Source organism: Xiphias gladius, chromosome 16 (genome assembly GCF_016859285.1).
Source record: "Xiphias gladius isolate SHS-SW01 ecotype Sanya breed wild chromosome 16, ASM1685928v1, whole genome shotgun sequence".
NCBI classification, from domain to species: Eukaryota; Metazoa; Chordata; class Actinopteri; order Istiophoriformes; family Xiphiidae; genus Xiphias; species Xiphias gladius.
Genome location: NC_053415.1, coordinates 5,687,202 through 5,703,876, shown reverse-complemented (window position 1 = coordinate 5,703,876; position 16,675 = coordinate 5,687,202). Strand labels below are relative to the sequence as shown.

Genomic DNA, 16,675 nt, shown 5'->3' with positions numbered 1-16,675 from the left:
CCCTATTGCTTTATTCTTTTTTTTCTTTCATCAAAATCATAGAATTAGACCAATTTTCTTGAATGGTTAAATAGCTTTGACACAGCATCTTAACAACACTGTTCTTTCTCGGAATCAAATCTTTCCAGGGTGACATGAGTTTATACTCAGTGGCCACACTCACTTTAACTCACTGGACACACTTACTGTTAAAATGTTACTCCACCAATTTTTATACAAAAGGTCATTTTTTAAAAAGAATCATGGTTAGTACTAATTAACCCACAAAACCATCATCAGGTTTGAAAAAAATAACCCTGATGATGTCAAATAAAACATTATGAGACTATAAATTTATAACAGAAAGCCTGTGTTAAAAATGATGGACACAGAGTGTGAAAAATGAGGGTATTTATCAGATTGCATTATGAGAAATGATTGATCCAGTGTTTTTAAATCTTGACCCTTGACCCAAAGATTGGACCGTCTCATGTGGGTCCCCAGAATTTATGGAAGTACAATAATAAATTGCTGGAGTACTCCTTTAAACACCACTTAGATGTTTTACTATCATTTTCCCCTACTCTTAGTCAAATTTTGGAATTTATGCTAAAGTAGAGGGTGTAAATGCTCAACGATTAAATGTTGTTTTCCTCTTACACCGGGAAGCCACAATGGTGTCTTTTTGGTAACTTTGTTTTGTCTACTGGCTTGAATGGTATTTGATTAAGGGAAGGGAGACGTAATGTGACTGAAGGGAACATAAATTAGTTGAAAGAATATATCACAAACCAGAGGAACAAAAGTAGGGAATGTCTGCAAGCGCTGGCCTGATCAATCACACTAAGAAAAAAGAATTGAATTACAATTAGGAATATACAAATCACAGAGTAATTATACTCTCATATTTTCTTTTGTGGTTTTCTGCATCCTTATGTTTCCCAACACTGAAGGTTTGAATTTTTAGTACACTAGCTCACTGCTCTGGAGGTGCTAAGAGCACATGTACTGTAGTTGCTGTCCTCATCCATTATCGTGGTTTCTTGCGGTTTTGGATGCAATGCTATATTCTGATAATGAGTCAGCAGTATTCTAGGATTTTATTACCACTGGCTTTGCAAGCTTGTATTGTCTTGTCTTGCACGAGGGCTTTCATCTGCAAACAGTTTCTTTGCTTACAGTGGATTATGGAGATGAAGTTCCACTGAGACGGCAAAGCCACAGAATTTCCTCTTTTTTATCCCAGCTCTTCCTCCACAACTCGCTCCTTTGAACAGATCTGCTGAACTAAGAGAATAGTTCAGTTTTTTGGATAATTTGTGTTACGTTTGTTGGCCATGCCTGTGAATATGTATGGTGAAGGTTTTGTGCACCTCAGGGCTCTGTTCTGATCTCCTTGCTATTGCATGTGTTTCTGAAATATTCCCCTAAGAGAAGTGAGTCATATGGTGAGTATAGCCCCAGTTTGTACCTCTCATGTAGCATTACATTTGAAGGTGGTTTAGCAACACTTAAGGCTGTTCTTAAGGTATTTCCAGAATCCAGATGGTTAGAAGACTGTTTGAGGAAATACCTTAAGTACAGGGGTAACTGTTGTTAAAAGACTTTCTGGGTTTTTTAAACATCACCAAGTATTTATCTCTAAGAGAAACGGACCACTTACAATTACCACTATAATACTATAGAGGAGAGGCACAAACTAGGGATAGCTGTGAATAATATTCTATGTTAGGCTAGCAATACAGTTCACTTATTTCAAGGGATATTCCACCGGAAATCTATCATTTGAGTGTCAAACACTCATCTTCAGTAGATTTTGTAAGGTTGGTGTAAAAAGTTTCATCCTTCATGGAGAATGATAAATTTGAATTCATAGTAGTAACGGTGGCTTCAAAAGGTGACAACACAGTGGAAAAAATCCCAAAAAATCTATCAAAGCAGTCTTAGAAACATTCCAAGCCTCTCATGCAGACTAATATCCTTCGCTGCTCTAACAATAGGCTCTAAAATGTTTTGCAGATGTATGGCTGAAAGCACAATCTCTGTAAAATAATCCTACGGAAGCCTTTTTTAGAAAAGAACTGTGAAATGGTTCAGTCGGAGTGACGTTCTTTTTCATCTCCCCAATTTGGTAGCTTTTTTATTCTTTGATTAGCAGATTTTAAGATGGAGTCATTTGTAAGGGCTGTCATCACGACACTACTGATCAGCACCAGACTGATCAGAGTATTCCAATAGTTTGTTATCAGTGAATACTTAGTTACACGGTATATAATAATGATGTGTCACTGTTATGGTTGAGGTTTAGTTGTATTTTGATCATTTTCCTGCTCATGTCAATACAAGACAGACTGCATGTGGGTTTTTATTATTTTTCATTCATTATTTTACTTACAGGTCGCACATTTGTTATCACTGCCCCACTTGTTTGGCAGTACTGTATGTTAAATGAGCCTTGAAATAAATGACCAAAAGTTCATTACAATGGGGTATGGAGGTGGCACAGCTTGTTGCCTTGCACTTGTCCTCAAAACCAAAATACAAACAAATGCACATTTTAGCACATTTTATTTTATTTTTTGTCATAGACTACTTGAGGGCACTTAATGCCTGGTCGGCTGAGTGAGGCTTCTGGAAGTGACTCCCTTTCATTGGCATGGTCACAGAAGAATGCTCCTCTGACAGCCACGGTCCAGGGATCTTTTGATGTTTAAACACATGCTTCATTCATTTTGGGATTAAGGGGCCGAGGAAATGGCCTGGTTGATATTGCTGGAATTGCCCAATGATTTGTGAAGTCCAAGGCTTAATTCCTGCTCCTTTAGCTCCTTTAACTGGGTTGTTTAGTTAGATGCAAGTGCAAAGACACACGGACACACCTAAGCACACACATGTAGCGTACCTAAAAGTGTCAAAACCAGACATACTCCTCTGTGCTATTAGCTATAATTACCACCCGGGTGGTTTCCACTCTGCACAAAAACTGTGCAAAAATCAACAGTTTAAATGTCATTTAATTTGGACATTGGGAGCCTCTCCAAGAGTAAAATCGTTTCAAATATCTCTCTCCAATTCTTAAAGCTGAAGAGGTTGCACGACAATGTGTAGTGCAGGCACCTTCATATATTTGGCATAAATATTTGTAAAGGTACACATTTTTGCAAATCCTACTTGCATGAAAGACCAGTCGCTGGTGTTATTGTCTGTCTGGTAATAAAGATGTCTGGATTTCCCCTCCATCTGTTAGCATGTGGGAGAAATTTCCGATTTACCTCTGTTTATCCTGACTCATGCTCTTTAACCACAGAGCAGTTTACTCATTTTGGCATGAGTCAGTGAGCGGAAATAAACACTGTCTGAGACTTTGAGACTGAGATATAATGTTTAATGAGTCCAAAATGCTTTACTTTGATTGTTTTGCAGTATCCATGACACATGTATCGGCTTTTAACTTCTTATCCTGAGCTTTACAGATAAAGCTGTTTTACTCTGGACAGTGGTAGAGGTAGTAGTACGACTTTGACAGCTGTATACAGTATGTTGTACATAAGATAGTTTTATAAATTACACGAAAGGACTTGCAGTGTGCACAACATGTCAGATGAATATAAATAGCCATAAACGATGGTTCAGATCCCTGTAAGGAATGAAAAAAGAAACACTCCTCTAAATTCATGTCTCAACCCATCACTGTCTCAGTCCATTCTTGGCAAAGTAACGCTGGTTGTTTGTACTGAAGCCAAGTTTACCAGCCTGTCTACCATATCTGTTTTATTAAATAGATGAGAAACATTAAAGCGGTCGTCATTTAAAACCAAAGACTTTCAATATGTGTGACAGGAAATTCTCAAATAATGTGGGCAAGAATTGTTACAAAAGCTAAACATCAAGTCAAATCCCACATAAAAGAGACTGGCCACAACAATAAGATTTTTTTAATTTTTTTATGGGTTATCATGTTAATGGTGCCTTAAACAAAGCAAGGCCAAACATACATGCCATCTTTCTCCTATTCACACAAGGAGGCTTTTAGTTTTTCATCTTGCGTAATTTATCTTCTTTAATCTGGCACTTCGAACAGCCGTTTTCACCATTCTTTCAACGTCACATTTTCCTGCTACAGTGCTGATTAAAGGCAGGAATTTACGCAAAGATGCATGGCAGGAATGGTATACTATACCTGAGGTACTTCTGATTATTACCTAAATTAAGTATTACTCTTCATCAAAGGCTACATATGCTGAATGTTGAGTTGAGTCCATTTTTTTGGTTTGTCTTGGTGGTGCTGCTTCAGGATCAGAAGTTTCTCCCCGTGCACCAATTCCCTAACATAACACCATCAACAGAGATTCTCATAACCCACATTCGTCTTGCCTTCGCTCGTGTGGGAAAGGAAACATTTAAAAACAACCACAACCCACGCAAAAATAAATATGTACATGAACGAATCCTCTGGAGACAAATACTAGCACAGATTTGTCACAGAGTAACAGACACGGCCTTCTTGAGAGAAAACAAAAATGTTAAGGGATTCTTTAGAGGATGCCAGTTCAGTTTTCAAATTCCCTGCAGTGACATACAGATGCCTCTCAAAGAAGTATCTGGAAAATTTGTTCTTTTTTTGCCCATCCGGTAATGGATACTAATCCTCGGAGTCAACACTCCTAATTCCAGCCTTCCGATCTCCACATTGTTTCATCCTTGTGGGAAGTGAGAATGACAGTGCTGTCATGATGGCTGTTCCCTAAACACAACACTGTAGCTGACCGTGTAGCAGCCGTCAGGATTCCTCTTTGATTGGTGATAAGCTGGTTCTGCAAAACCTGAAATTATTAAATTTTCTGATCTCTTTTTCTAATTAGTGGTAGTGACACATCTGCTGCTCAGTTTTGCAGTGTGCTGTATAGTTGATTTTCTTAAACATGGCTTTGCATTCAATCTGACATTTTTTATGAGGTGACAAAATATGGCCCGGTATTTGGCCCCAAATTGGACCCCTTGGCCTCTTTCATGTGTCAGATGGAAAAGTTCAGGCTTGCTGTGGACTGTCCTGTTAGGCAGTCGCAGGGAAACAGCTGGTATGTGCAATTTCTCGTCTAACCTCCCCAACTCCAGACTCACCTCAAATGGTGCTTAGCCATTGAAAAAACGAGATATGAACTGTTTTCCTCTCTCATTTCTTGGCTTGAAAACCAATTTGGCAGTGCTCATGAACAGAAATGTTAACAGCCTGCGTTTGACCAACCAGAACACAGGCTGCGTTTATGCAGCATCAGTCAAATTGTGTGTATGGCACACAACTGTAATTTGCTGGTGGGTTGCAGATTACCAAAGGCAGCCATTCAGTGCATGAACAGACTGAAACAAATCTAAAAAACTAGAGTCAACTGGTTGAACTATACTCTCAACCTGGAAACAACCTATACAGTCACTTATTATTAGTCAGCGAGCAGCTCCAGTGGGAGGTGAAGTGCCTGGCTTGAGGACATCTTCATGCCAGTACATCAAAGGAGATGACGCTGTCACTCATTTAGGCCCCACAGTCCGGATTTTCCCAGCTGGCCTCTGGAGTCCACCTAGTGACCCTCCAGTCCAAAGGCCCAGTCCTCTGACCTGTAGCCACCTGGTGCCTGCTAATGACCCTGTTCTCTTAGGAAGAGAGGAGAAAAATCCTGCAGTCATTATCGGAATACGATTTTTGCATACACCAGTCATTAATAATAACATATCTCATGTCTTTTCTCCCACCCCAAATGTGCATAGTAAGATGATTAAGTTTATATTTTTAAATTTTGTTATGGTATTGTCAGACCCAGCTCTTCTATAGTAAATATGTAGCTAACATGAATGGGAGATTTTCAACTCTGTGACCCTCCAACCCTGCCCATATTAGACAAGCAGTGTCTGGATTCCAGGTGTGGGAGAGTCCCTCTCCATTCTTTTCAGGTCTAGAAGGCAGGTAAATGATTTGTCAGAGTAAGATGACCCTTTACTTCAAGTTCATCCAAAGACTCACCAGTCTGTATGCTGGGCTCTTGTTTGTATATTTGCAAATACATTGCTGATAGATTTTAATGTATTTGTAAGAGTTTCCCTCTGCATATTATATTGTGGTCCTTTTATTGTCACTCGTTTTATGTTGAAACTATACAGTAAAAGTACGAAAATGAATTAATTAGTGACTTCATTCAATGTATGAAGTACTGGTGTCACTGTTCAAAACAATTAACAATTGATTTGTCTCTAGTCATTACAAAACTTTATTTGACTTTGTCTTTCCCATCTTTTTTTTCCTAGATAGTAAGTTTTTCAATTCACTTTAATGCCTGTTGTTGGCATATTTATTTACATGTTACAAATCTCGTTCCTAGTTTAATTCAGGCAGCTTTTTTTTAGGAGAACGAAATATGGACACAGAGTGGGACTGTGTTTTCATTGTAAAAATTTTTAAATAAATAATAAATAACTTAGTTTTAATTGGCTTTTTGGAGTCAGCTCCAACCGACACTTAACCAAGTTAAGTCTTTACTTTATTATTTTAAAAAAAACAATGAAACTTTCAAAGGACATTATGAATGAAGTTAAGTGGGCATTGTTAAATTAAATTAAGAACACCATTGCTTAAAAAAAAAAAAAATAGTACCATATAAAGTGACTATAGAGGCAGGTGCTGTAGGAATAGGTTGGAGTAACCTACTCATCCAAAACGTCTGTGTGCAACATGGCATTTTGCTGCAAGTTAACTTAACTGAAGATTTAGGGCCTGTTTCCTATGATGACCTGGATGGACTCTGTCATCCTGTTTGTCTGCCTCACCTGTCACCCATTTGATCTGTGTGTGTGTGCATGCTAATGATAGTCCTGTGACCTACGTGCTCTGGACTGTGATGAGGTCAGTGTCCTATTGAACCCCATGGTAAACCTCGCAGTGATTTGGTCTCCCTCTACTGATGAAAACGGTGAATAGCACAGGTGAAGCCTTAGACATGGTTGCATTAACACATTCTCCGCTGTATCTGTGATAAGCACAGGGCGATTATGTAGATATTTTTTGCATTTTTGGCACAAAGATGAAAATCTGTTTTGAAGGTTTCGTGCTTGACTGAGAAAGAGGTTTACTTTGGCGCGGAGTGCAATTTTATAATCTATCCATACATCTCCTTGCAAGTCATCTCATGTACTATTCAATGTCAGAGAGCCGACATCATGAGGGACCTAATCGTTGAGTCCCATCATTCAGGAAACATGATAACTGTGACCACATGTTTACGGTTTTTTCTTTGAGCTGTGACATCAACAGTGCAGGTGTGTTGAGAGTTTTGCCAAAGGTTTGGCCTCCGCATTGGTGTAGCTGATGAAAATAAACACGTTGTAATGAGGTTATTACCTTGTTGAGCTTCATATTAAACAGGAATTGTGGACTATACGATCATTCCCTCCCACCTTCCAGCTACATGCAAACGTCCATAAGCGAACAACTGTATACGTTTCATAGCTTTTTTTTTTCTTTTTCCCTCAGTACCTTGGCTTCATCTGCCATGTGGTCCTGTTGACAGGCCATATGGACATTGTGTTTGATTTTCCACAGGTGTGTTTTTGTTAGGACAGCACTACCTGTCGAGTGAAGTTTGCCTTTTTGTCATTTGGTGGTGTCCGCAGCAGCAAAGGGTGTGGGACAGCATGTCAAAAAGCAGTGCAATTGCATGAGATAAAAAAAAGCACAAAGAACAGCCTTCATTTTAGTGTGGTGACATTTTAAATGTAGTTTACTATTAATAATAGACAACTGAGGCAAGGCTGTGTGATTAAAGCAGAAAGTCATCCTATTATGTATTTTACTCCAGCTACTTGTGGGCAGTAGAGGGAGCTATTTTGCCACAGGTACACCTCACCTCTCTGGGGGTTGAAATGATACTCCAGGCAGGCACAATCTGTGTGGCACAATCTGTCTATGATGTATCTGTAGTCGTCTGCGGTCAAGACTGTGTATCCCGAGGGTTCTACAGATCAGCAGAAATATTCTTAATAGATGGTACTCTGTCTCAGCCAGTATGCATTTTCATGGGTAAACATCTGTTAGAGTAATCTGCTCTGCAGTGTCAGCCTGCTTTGGCAAGAACTGCCGTCGCTGAGGTTTTGTTTCAGGCGGAAGAATCAATACTGTGTCTGCCGTCAGTTGAGATGACACCTCCCAGGCATTGTGGGCCAATTACAGTTATAGACATTTCCAGATGCTCTGACTTGACAGTGCACTAACTAGTGGAGTCATACAGCTACAAGAACTCTCCAGCAAGTCCTTCTGGAGTGGGACCTTTTTAACGATGACTGCAAAGCTGCTGGCTGTCAATTCTTTAGAAATTTCCAACATCACACCTCTTCTAATTTCATGTTATGTTCATGAGATGATGATTGTTATCAGTGCAGTACTCAGGTGACCATTTTGCTGAGTGAAAGTGGAATTTTCTGGTAACTACCTTAATAAAATAAAAAAATAAATAAAATCGATGTGAAGAATTTGACATTCTCTGTTTCACGGGTGCATGGGCAGCAGTTTCTGAGACACACTGTACATGTTTCATGGGTTTTGATTAAATCTCAAGCCAAAGAACTAACAAAGGAACCAAGCATCAGCAGTGAATTCCATGGTGTTGAAAAAGTGGGTGGAATGTATGTTTAAAATATTCCAAGGGTGCAATTTAGACAGAGCAATAGTCTAGCTTTGATCTGACAGTGTTTACTGAGAAATTTGCCATTTCTTTAATGCATTCAATATGGTAAAACATGGGAGACTTTCTTCTAGCCCATATACAGTATAGTAAACCCCTCCACCTCTTTCCTATACTGTAACTGTTGTTTAGGCACCACAGGCTATATATTCTCCTGTTGTTATGGAATGTGTCTTATTCAGAGTGACAGCCAAGCTGTTTCTGCTTGCCTGAGCAGGACTTTGAGGAACCCTGCAGGGCTCCGTCTGGCGGTCTGTCTCTTTCTAGAGGGTACTGGATTGTTCCGTGGAAGGATGCAGCCTAGCAGTCTCTAGAGAGGCAAGAAGTAATTTTTGCTGCCCTTCAGCACATACAGCAGTTACTGTTATTTACAGTACCTGCAGGGATCTAATAGGGTTGTATTGATGACGCAGTGCTTACTTTGCCAAGTGGTGAGATTTCTGTTTGTTAATCTTACCCTCTTTGGAGTTCAGGCTGAAGTCAGTGCTGGAGACTTGCCTGAGACAATATTGCAGTTGCAACTAGTCGCTGATAGAAAATGACAAAGGCTGTAATATCCCTTTAAAGAGAAACACCGCCATTACTCTTTAATTCAGGCCTTGATTAATACTCAGTTAATACTTTATATTAACATCTATGATAACATCTAAAACTGCAACAAATAATTATTTCTATCTGATTTTTTTTTTTTGGATCAATTGTTTAATCAATGAAGTCGCAAGTTCCCGGATTCCAAGATTGATGTCTTCAAATACCTTGTCGTGTCTGATCAATAGTCCAGAACCCAAAGATATTCAGCCCACTACAAAAACGGAAAAAATCAGCAAAGTCTCTCATTTGAGAATGTGGAACCAGAAAATTTGGAATTTTTTTTCACACACTTTTTGTTTGAAAAGGGAGTAAAACGATTTAGATCGATAAATCAATCTAAATAGTTGCTAGGCTTTATTGACATCTCCCCATATGAAAAAAAACTTCTTTCAGACTAACAACTACATTGTGGCAAAAACAATTCTTCAGCAACTTATTCACTTATTCATTCATGAGACCACTGTGTGGGTAGTGGTGATGAATATAAAAGAAAATAGAAATGCGCTAATTGACTCTTTGCCTTGCAGTCATCGACATGGAGAAACTCAGTGCTGAATTCTCCAACCCTTCCTCAGGGGAATATAAAACTGTCGTGGCCTCTCTTTGCGTCTGTTCAAACAGGACTCCCTGATTTCTATTCAACTTTTAACGTCCACAGCACTGCAGCCCGTTGTGTTCTGTTAATCTGGGGGCACTCTAACACTCTTCTAAAGTGTTCATCTTGTCTGCAGCTCTGCTAGACGATGAATTTATGAAACTTAAATGGTTTGCGCTTTACAAGAGTCCTCATGTCTGACTGAGAGTCAGTTACACTGCAGGCAAGGTTACTCACTCACAACCTGCTCCCGCAGGCCACTCAAGGACTGTGATAAGTCTCTATTTGTGGGAAGCAGGACCCCTTTCCCTCCCAATCTGATAGATGTCTGACCTTCTGACCTCCATTCTGTTACCCAGCCCCCCACTTCTCATTCTGTGGCTGTCTCACCCGCTCAGTGACACACATTCAATGGTTGGAGATCTTAGACATGCGAGAGAAGATGTCGTTTGAATTAGGGGCTTTCATTTAGACGTGGAATTTGTCCAGTGTGGTGTGGCATTTTGGATGTGTTTGTATATGTTTCCGAGCACAATCTGCTGCTGCCATATTAAATAAATTTTAACCTCATAACATACGTGTACACTGCTGATTTACAGAGGGCTCAAACTTTGTTTTCCGAGTCCGACACAAATACTGTTTATCATCCATTCCCAGCACTGAATCACTGTCGGACAGACTCACTATCTGGTGCCAACAAGGGTACATAACCACAAACTGCTTATTGTGCCTTTGAAAGAGAGGATAAAATAAGTGAATGCATTCTGTATTCACAACAGGCTGTAAATTTACTCGAAAGCCAATGAATAGTCCCTTCACTGTACAGTGACTGACCACTGTGCTGAAACCTGTTGCTCAGGGATACCGGGAAGTTTTCTTTTTTGCGAACAGAGACACGAGAGAGAGAGACGCACAGCGATGAACATTACCAGATGATAATGTGTTTTTATTTCTTCAGTTGATTTCTTCAGAGATGTTTAACACTGCCGCTCAACTGTGACACGCTGCATGTCTTCAGCTCACGCAGGGGTATGATGTGTACAGTGTGTGCGTGTGTGTGTTTGTTTCAGCCATTTGTTCACCTGAGTTTGTATATGTTTGTCTTACTGTTTACACTGCTGCTCATCTGTGAAGAGCTGCGCAACTGCAGTTTGTTTGTGTGTGTATGCGAATGTGTGTCTGCACGTGTATCTAATTTGTGTGTGACATATAAAACTATCCGGTCTGAGTGCCTTGGAGCTTAATGCTTGTACAACCACTGAGATGGCGTCAACACTGTGACTCACAGCAAGAGGTCAACGACCCCCACTTGCTGAAATAACACCAGTGAAGGTCTGGGTGGGGGCTGCCAAAAGGCCCTGTAGCAGAGAATAGACCCTCACGTTTTTGAATTGTCAACCTGTGTTGTTACGTGTGTCTGGTTACTCGCCTTTCTGTTTGTACAGCAGTTATACCTCAGGTCAAAGTGACAGACGGTCCACTGTTGCCATAGAGTTGAGTCCTCCCTAGTGGCTAAGCCACTGAAAGATAGAAATGCATAACTCTAAATGTATATATTGGATGTTCTGAGAAGCTAAGCTGTAGTTCAAGTGTTCGGTTAACATTTAAGTTTTGGGAAGGTTTACTTTCAATGCATAGTATCCCTCTTTGGAGTGCCAGTTGCGTAGAATATTGTGTTGCATATCTATTACCTGGCAGTTTCATCGTTGCTAATATAGCACCAATGAAACTGCCACTCCGATTGTGAAATTTGATGACAGTGTGGCATAAAATACCAGCATGCAGTGACAGATAATTGGACACCTTCGACCCCCAATGGATTATGTTCAGCAGGTTTTGTTGGTGATGCAATTATTCGATCATTCATCCTCCCATTGATGGTCTCAGCTCTCAGACTCATTCCTGGTCTTAGGTTTCAGGCTTTTGTCTGTGTGTTGTGAGGACAGACGCTGGGGAGGCCTGGAATTTCAGCTCAGCCCCTGCTCAAACATCTCAGGATTTCACAGGTCACAGACATTACAGAAATTTATAAGGAACAACACTCTGCGAAAGAGTCTTGTTATAAACGCAGTACTTTGCCTCTTTTCTGGAAGGAAGCAGATTAAGTATATTTATAGCATAACCAAAGAAGTCAAAACTGACGCAAAAAGTGAATGGTAAATGCATGAACTCCATACTTTTATAGTCCACGTTTAAATTCCACATTGAAAGACTCCATGGCCATTGATGTATTATTTTCAGAATAATGATATGATAGATTTTTCATCATATTTTGTTAAAACTTTAAGTTTAGCACATTGGATGTTTAGTTTTTATAAAACTCCTTGTAAACATTGAACATTTTAGCTAAAAATTAAATTACTCCTGTAATATTTGTTGTGTCTCTAGTTGCTTACTTATAGGGTTACTTAACTAAAATCACTGAAAACATATGAAGAGGTGGAAGGGTTTTTTTGGGGGGGTGTTGGGTGGTTTGACCCTTTAAATTACTAGAAATCCCTGCTGAGATTATGGTCCTCTGTCAGTGGGCAGCAGTTTGACAACATGTGACCAGCATGTGAACTGGGTAAGGGGAAGTTCTTAAGCCCTTGTAAAAGGCACGTTTTACCTGCACAAGTCTGCTTCAGAAGGGGACTCACTGAATTTGTCAAGTAAAACAAAAATGGAAGGAAAATTATGTTTAATTACTCGTACGGTTTGGTTTAGCTCCGACTCATAAATGATGGTTACTACTCCTATGAGAGCTTTTCTCTCAAATCTTGACCATGTGTGTATAATATTAACAGTGGCCACAAATATCTACCACATTTTTACAAATGAATTTTTGACCCCAAATGCCCAGCTGTTGGTTTCTATCAAATTACCAAATTCTAATTGTTACGGCATGTATACACAGAAAGTGTTTCAGCCACGTTTTTCAGTCGTCTGACAGAACAGGTACGTCCCTATTTTAATCAATCCACCTGTCTGTACAGGCCACATAAGGGCCCGCGGTTCACTCGCGTAATACGCGTGTAAACGTGTGCTGAAGCGTGTTTTACGTGCATATCTACAGCGATTGTGTGTTGCCTGTGGAGCTGCTGCTGCTCAAGCTCCATCTCGTTTGTATACATGGTGTTAGTCCCACCAAGATACATTTTTGCACTGTCTAAAATAATGCATATTAAGAGAGCTGCATATGTAACCTCTTGAAGTTTGATGTCCCATCAGCCAAGTAAAGGGGATGTGTTTCCTCTTTCCGATCAGCCGTCCGTCTTTGATGTGCAGTAAAGTGCAAACTTTTCAACCTTTCCTACTGTAATTATCTGTTCCAATTACAAATGCCTCTCTTGAAAACAGGAAATATTCTGTCTGTGTTGTCTTTATGACTCTCAGAGACTGTACTCTAAATGGGTAGTAGTAGAGATGAAAAGGATGTTGAAAAGAGGGACACATACTTCTGACAAAGCTCACAATATGATCATATCTGCAGATGACTTCGGATTACCTTTGCAGAGAAGACTGTCACTCCAAACGTGCAGATGTACTGACTCCATTAAGTGCAATTTTGTCTTTTCCTTGTTAGGTTTTTGTTTCAGATTTTTTTCCTAGTTATAAGGAGGCTCTTGACAAGGTGAGAGGGGGTATGCTTGGCCACCCAAGTCCGTCTGGAAAGTTTCCCACCTTTCAAGTTTGAATGAAAACCTCCAAACTCTGTAAAATCTATTATCTTTGACTTTCATATGAACACATGCTTAGGCTAATTCATTGTCATCTTTGGAATAATGATACGTTCTGTTTCAGACAATTTCTTCTTGACTGGATTTTGCATTTCAGCATTGTAACCTCTGCCATCGTTAGGTTACAATGACCTGGTTTTGAATCTGCACGATAATACAACGAGCCACAAGAGTCCATTAGAGGGGTTTTCTGATGTTAAGGGCTAATGATTACCTGTCACAAGACAGAGTTTAATAACCCGTGGGTTTGCTTAACAAAGTTCCCACTATAAACATTGTTTATTTTGGTTTACACACTGACAAATTGAAACTGACAATTACTTTGATCACTGAGTTAGTCTGACCACAGAAAAGTTGGCTTTGGGCTGAGAATGCATCAGCGTTTTAATGTTAATGTTTCCTGAAACATTTGCATGGGACTGTTTGAAAGTCAACTTGTAAGTGAATTATTTTCCCACAGAAAGTTGTCATTCTTGATTTTTTTTTTTCTCATGCAACAGCTATAATTAAATTGTCTATTTTTAACAGTGAACAATTGCTTGGTAATACTCTCAAGAATGTTAACTATTTACTGTAATCGTGTTACAACCACCCTTTTAGAATCTTGTCCCTGAAGTTAGGATAGAAATCCACAGATCTTCCGTTCTTGAATCAGCATTATTTATAATCATTTTAGTGGCAAATGAACTTTTTTTCTCTTCTGTTCCTCGAAGACTAATGTTTTTATTAGTAAAAAAATAAACAGGCAAAAGAGACAGGCACCAGCAAAAAACAATCACAACTCCCCTTAGTGAAGTTTGCCCAAAAGGAAGCCGATTTTCATATGACTAAACACAATATTTTCCTTTCATGAACATTTTCATCAGGGCAGAATGTGCAAAAATAATCTGGTCTTGTGATAAATGAGTGAGCTACATTATTTTCTTTAATACATCACAGTTAACTAGTCAACATAGTGTACTAGTCTGTTTTCATTAGCTGTATACATAAACCACATAAAATGTTGATGGCTGTAAGTTTCTTTGGTGTCTCAGTTGTTCACCCTTCCTCTTTGTTAGACCAAAGACACATCATTTTGCAGACGGGTCAGTTGGATCATCACTGACCCCAGGCCATGACAGAGAGCCAAAGGATAAAGTTGTCAAGATTCCAGCATAAACATGTGGAACCTTTCATAATGATGATGGAATGCTGTGTACAAGTTTCTTTCTATCAACAACTGAGGTTATATGCACAACACACCTGCCTTTATTATAAACCCCTGTACTATTAGAGAGACAATTGCACAAACCTCCTGTTCCTTTTATCACTAATCTCCGATTAGCAGATGTCGAGGGTCTCTGTCAACTGATCCCATAGGCAGTATGAGAAACCAGTCTGGACAAGAAACTGACGCCTGGATTACTCTGTAACCAAAGAGCACTCAAGACATGGGTCTAAACTGGACTGAGCAATAAATGGCATTATAAAGAGCAGGGACAACGTATGCAAGGACGCTAAGTATTTTGTACGTCCAAGCTAGTGGAGGAAAACTGAAATAAGAAAATCACATGACCCCAACTTTTGCTCCCACTGCTTTTTCACACAATTTGCAGTTTTTTAAAGCTAGATCTGTAGTTTTTCGTATTATCATGTTTGAACAAAGAGAACGAGTCAAGGGGAACAAATTGCCCCTCTCTGTAAAACACTGAAGGCATCAGTATCGTACACTGAAAGGCAAGCCTGCCGTAATTCTAATTTATCAGTCAGCAGGAGAGATCGCTTTTCACTACTGTGACAAAGGGAGAAGGAGGAGGAAGGAGGAGTTAGGAGAGGAAATATTGGCAGGGCAGCCAATGCGGAGCACACCTCCTTCTGCTCTCCCCCTTTACGCTTTTGAATGGGGCACTCCTCTTCACTTTTCCTCTCTGCCTAATAGAGTGTGTGTGGGGACAGAGCCGGAGGAAAGTGTGTGTGAGGAGTGTAGTGGCTGTGTGGACATGCCATAGTCCACTCTGGGACCCTGATAAAGCGGCTGGACGTGGTCAAGACTTGACATTATGCCCAAGATGAGGACCCAGTTTGGAGTTTTGTTTTTGTTGGCCCAATGGGTGGTCTTCTCAAATGCTTGGTTCTGGTCCTGGACTGGTGCCACAACTTTGGCACCAACAGTGGACCATGAGGGGTCTGGCAGTCCAGCAGGTAGTGGAGAACAACCATCTGAGGACAGGGTTGGAGCAGACGAAAGACATGGGATCCAAAATACTGTGCAGACCACTGAGGCTCCTCTACTGACCACTCTAATACCTGCAACACAACTGGCGAATGACAGGATATCAGAGAAGGGAACAACGGGAATTTCGTCACACATAAGTAAACCTGGTAATGGCACATCCTCACTAAAGGGTATGGGTTCTGAAGGATTTGATCATTTAAGATTTAAAGGAAGTGTATCAGGACTTGAATCTGGCCTTGAGTCTGAATTGGCAGCAGACACTGGGTCAGGTTTTTGGTCTGGCTCTGGATTCAGGTCTAGATCTGGGTTTGCAACAGGACCTGCAATTAGCTGGGGATCTGGCTTTGAAACATTAGGGGTTTCTAAGGAAAACCAACAAGTAACTCTAATACCCACTGATCACAAAGGGTTAGATATTGGAGGCAGTGTAGTCTCCCAAACAGATCATCTAAAATTTCAGTATCAAAAGAGTGACTTGATCATTCCTGAGAGAACAGATGAGGGTCATAATCTTGGTAGCACAAAATCAGAGCAAAGTCGAGATATTTTTGCTGAAATCCCCAACACCACCAGCAGAAATGGAAAACTTAACAGTAGCTTTGATTTGATGAAGTATTCTCATGAAAACTCTACCCCAGGAGATTTACTAACTTCAGTTAAAGGCAATGACTCGGTAGAGACTATCCAGGTAACTAAGGACAGCCAACTAGTAGACGTTACTCAGTTACCAGCTGGTGAATCAACAGCTACTCAGGAAGCTTTACCTAACCAAGTTTTACAGACTAGCCAAGCTTCATTTGTTAGCCAGGAATTTTCTACAATCCAAACACCAGCTAATACCCAAAAAATG

General features: G+C 40.0%; 1 protein-coding gene across 3 annotated transcripts in view; it reads left to right on the top strand.

The window, feature by feature from the left end:
* col18a1a (collagen type XVIII alpha 1 chain a) overlaps window positions 1–16,675 on the top strand; it is a 77,561-nt gene that overhangs the window by 18,957 nt on the left and 41,929 nt on the right. The window contains exon 1 of one of the 3 annotated variants that reach the window (XM_040149205.1): window positions 15,528–15,995. The exons of 1 other annotated variant lie outside the window; for it this stretch is intronic. In XM_040149205.1, coding sequence (XP_040005139.1) covers window positions 15,650–15,995 — 346 coding nt within the window. In that variant the 5' untranslated portion in view covers window positions 15,528–15,649. Of the gene's footprint in view, window positions 1–15,527; window positions 15,996–16,675 lie in introns of those variants that run through there. One more of the 3 variants, XM_040149206.1, reaches the window with a different exon arrangement.